The sequence below is a fragment of the Meles meles genome, chromosome 8 (assembly GCF_922984935.1).
Source record: "Meles meles chromosome 8, mMelMel3.1 paternal haplotype, whole genome shotgun sequence".
Lineage (NCBI taxonomy): Eukaryota > Metazoa > Chordata > Mammalia > Carnivora > Mustelidae > Meles > Meles meles.
Window position 1 is genome coordinate 54841422 of NC_060073.1, and position 3552 is coordinate 54844973.

Sequence of the window (3552 nt, forward strand, 5' to 3'; positions counted from 1 at the left end):
CACTCTGAAACCCCCAATTCTTCTGTAACCCTGAGGGACCTGGGGCCACGCTGAACCCGCGTGGGCTTCACCCCAGTTTAGCCTCTGGAGCAATGTCCCTCAGTGGAACAGACTTTTAAATGTCCTGATTTTGTGCTCCGTTGCTCCGCCACTTTCCGGGAGCCAGCCTCTACCCCCACGGTCTATCTTCCTGTCACTTTGGATTCCCTTCTCTGCCAGTCCTACCTTTCAGAAAGTGGTTGATTTTCTTTTTTTTTAAGATTTCATTTTTTATTTGACACACAGAGAGAGATCACAAGTAGGTAGAGAGGCAGGCAGAGAGAGAGAGGAGGAAGCGGGCTTCCTGCTGAGCAGAGAGCCCAATGCGGGGCTCGATCCCAGGACCCTGAGATCATGACCTGAGCCGAAGGCAGCGGCTTAACCCACTGAGCCACCCAGGCTCCCCCTGATTTTCTGTTTCTAGAATTGCTGTTCTTCTTCTCTTTGCTCTCCCATTGGATTTGTAGGTGTTTGCAATGTTTAGATAAGATATCTAGCTGATCTCCTGCTATCTGATGTAGTCTCAGCCTGCTACTTCTCTGCCATCTTGACTCCTCCCCATGAAGAAAGTATTTTTAAATTTCAATTCTCTCCTCAGATTCTATTGGACCTAAGAAACCCAGGACCCTTCTGAGTTGTTGAAGTTCCTGACTCGCCACTCTCAAGGCAGCTCTTTATTATTTTTTAAATTTATTTGTTTCACAGACAGAGATCACAAGGAGGCAGAGAGAGTCAAAGGCAGAGGCTTTAACCCACTGAGCCACCCAGGCGCCCCTCAAAGCAGCTCTTTAAATGCAACTTGTGTTCTGCAGTGTCCATATTGAGAAATTTCAGGGTCAAGGAGTAGATAGAATTAATCAGGTAACACTTCTGGCAGCACAAAAATTTTGAACCAGTCTTTGGAGAGGGTATAGATAAACTATACAAATTAATTTGAGATCAAATGTGAACTATTTTATATGTATATATACAACTATCATATATGTGTATGTATACATGACATTATTATTAGGAGCCACCTAAAACATCCAAATGTATTTCATTACTCAATAGAGCAGGAATTTCTGAAAAACAAACTGAAGGTTTTGGAGGGGAGGGGTTGGGACAATGGATGAGCCTGGTTGTGGGCATTATGGAGGGCCCTTATTGCATGGAGCACTGGGTGCGGTGCAAAAACAACAGATTCTGGAACACTGAAAAGAAATTTTAAAAAATAAATAAAATCTTAAAAAAATAGAGCAGACATTTCTTCATTCAATTTTTTAAGCCATGGCCCTAAAAATAAGCAAGTAATTATTAACTAGCTTTGCCAGCACTTTCAAGAGACATACTATATAGCTGAGGGATAGACCAAGGTCAGTAACTCTCCTCTCAGGAGAGTGTTTTCCAGTTGGTCTTCTGCTTTCATTTTCTCCAGAATTTGAACTACCCGGCTTCCTTGCCTTGCCCTAGACCATCCTTCGCACTTATTCCAATCATGATGGTTTCCTGCCTCATAGCTGCTTATTAAATCTGAAAATATGCTGATAAGGAAAGTATTTACTCCTAGTACTACCTGAAGACTTCCTTCTGACCCAGATCTGAAGGCCTAAATCCTGAATCTGACCTCATGATTCTGCTTTGAGATTCTTAACTTTGTGTCTTTGGTGGATTTGTTTTCAGGTCCTGTTCTAATGTCTGATTTTCTGAAGAGGATCTTGTGGTCTCTTGTGCCTCTCAGATCACACCCCAGGACCAGACTGTGGACCAGAGTTAAGTTTAATGATAAAGAACCTGTAGCCTGAGGGCACCTTGCTGCTAATGTGGATCTCACTCATCCTATTTTCATTAAGTCCTTTGTGCTTTGGTGTCCTAGCCATGTCAAGGAAAATATCACCCAAATTAGTGAATTCATCCTGGTGGGTTTCCCTACTTCCCCATGGCTACAGGTTCTGCTTTTCTTCCTCTTCCTCATCACCTACCTGTTTGTGCTATTGGAGAATTTGGTCATCATTCTCACTGTATGGATCACTGGGTCCCTGCACAAGCCCATGTACTATTTTCTGGGTACCATGTCCTTTCTGGACACTTGGTATGTATCTGTCACAGTCCCCAAGATGTTGGCTGGATTCCTACTTCATCCCAATACCATCTCCTTCCTGGGATGCATGATCCAACTCTATTTCTTCATCTCACTTGCCTGTACTGAGTGTGTGCTCTTGGCTGCCATGGCCTATGACCGTTACCTGGCTATATGTTGTCCTCTTCATTATCCAGCCATGATGACCACAGGATTTTGTGTGCAGCTGACTCTCAGTTCCTGGGTGAGTGGCTTCACCATCTCCATGGCAAAGGTATACTTCATCTCCCAAGTCGCTTTCTGTGGCAATAATATCTTGAACCATTTTTTCTGTGATGTTTCCCCTACCCTCAAACTGGCCTGCATGGACTTTTCTATGGCTGAGATGGTAGACTTTGTGCTAGCCATTCTCATTCTTGTGTTTCCCCTCTCAGCCACTGTCCTTTCCTATGGATTCATTGTCTCTACCATTCTGCACATTCCCTCAGCCACTGGACAGCGGAAGGCCTTCTCCACCTGTGCCTCTCACCTTACAGTGGTGGTCATCTTCTATACAGCTGTGATCTTCATGTATGTCCGACCTCGGGCCATTGCTTCATTCAATTCTAACAAATTGATCTCAGCCATATATGCAGTCTTTACTCCCATGATCAACCCTATTATCTACTGCTTGAGGAACAAGGAGGTCAAAGATGCCATCAGAAAAACCATGTCAAGTGGCCAAGCCCTTTTCTTGAAAGATTCTCTTTGCTAAAGAGACTCAGACATTCCTTCTCTTTTCATTTGACTTAATCTCAGAACCCACCTACACTGGGTGAAAGTCTGTAGTTATAAACATACTGACTTGGTACACAAGTAAAGGATAAGGAGCCAGATTTTTTTTAAAAAATCCCCTTTTCAAATTAAAAATAGAGCTTCCCTATGACCCTGCAATTGCACTGCTGGGTATTTACCCCAAGGATACAGATGTAGTGAAAAGAAGGGCCATTTGTACCCCAATGTTTATTGCAGCAATGGCTACGGTCGCCAAACTGTGGAAAGAACCAAGATGCCCTTCAACGGATGAATGGATAAGGAAGATGTGGTCCATATACACAATGGAGTATTATGCCTCCATCAGAAAGGACGAATACCCAACTTTTGTAGCAACATGGACAGGACTGGAAGAAATTATGCTGAGCGAAATAAGTCAAGCAGAGAGAGTCAAGTATCATATGGTCTCACTTATTTGTGGAGCATAACAAATAACATGGAGGACATGGGGAGATGGAGAGGAGAGGGAGTTGAGGGAAACTGGAAGGGGAGATGAACCATGAGAGACTATGGACTCTGAAAAACAACCAGAGGGTTATGAAGGGGCGGCGGGAGGGGGTGGGGTGGGGTGGGAGGTTGAGGAACCAGGTGGTGGGTAATAGGGAGGGCACGTACTGCATGGAGCACTGGGTGTGATGCCA

At 44.2% G+C, this 3552-nt stretch overlaps 1 protein-coding gene across 1 annotated transcript; it reads left to right on the forward strand.

The window, feature by feature from the left end:
- The first annotated feature begins 831 nt into the window (after positions 1-831).
- Positions 832-2852, forward strand: LOC123949301 (olfactory receptor 6-like). The gene is made up of 2 exons (XM_046016701.1): positions 832-840; positions 1905-2852. Exons 1-2 carry the CDS (start codon positions 832-834, stop codon positions 2850-2852), a joined length of 957 nt encoding a protein of 318 aa, XP_045872657.1.
- The last annotated feature ends 700 nt before the right edge of the window (positions 2853-3552 follow it).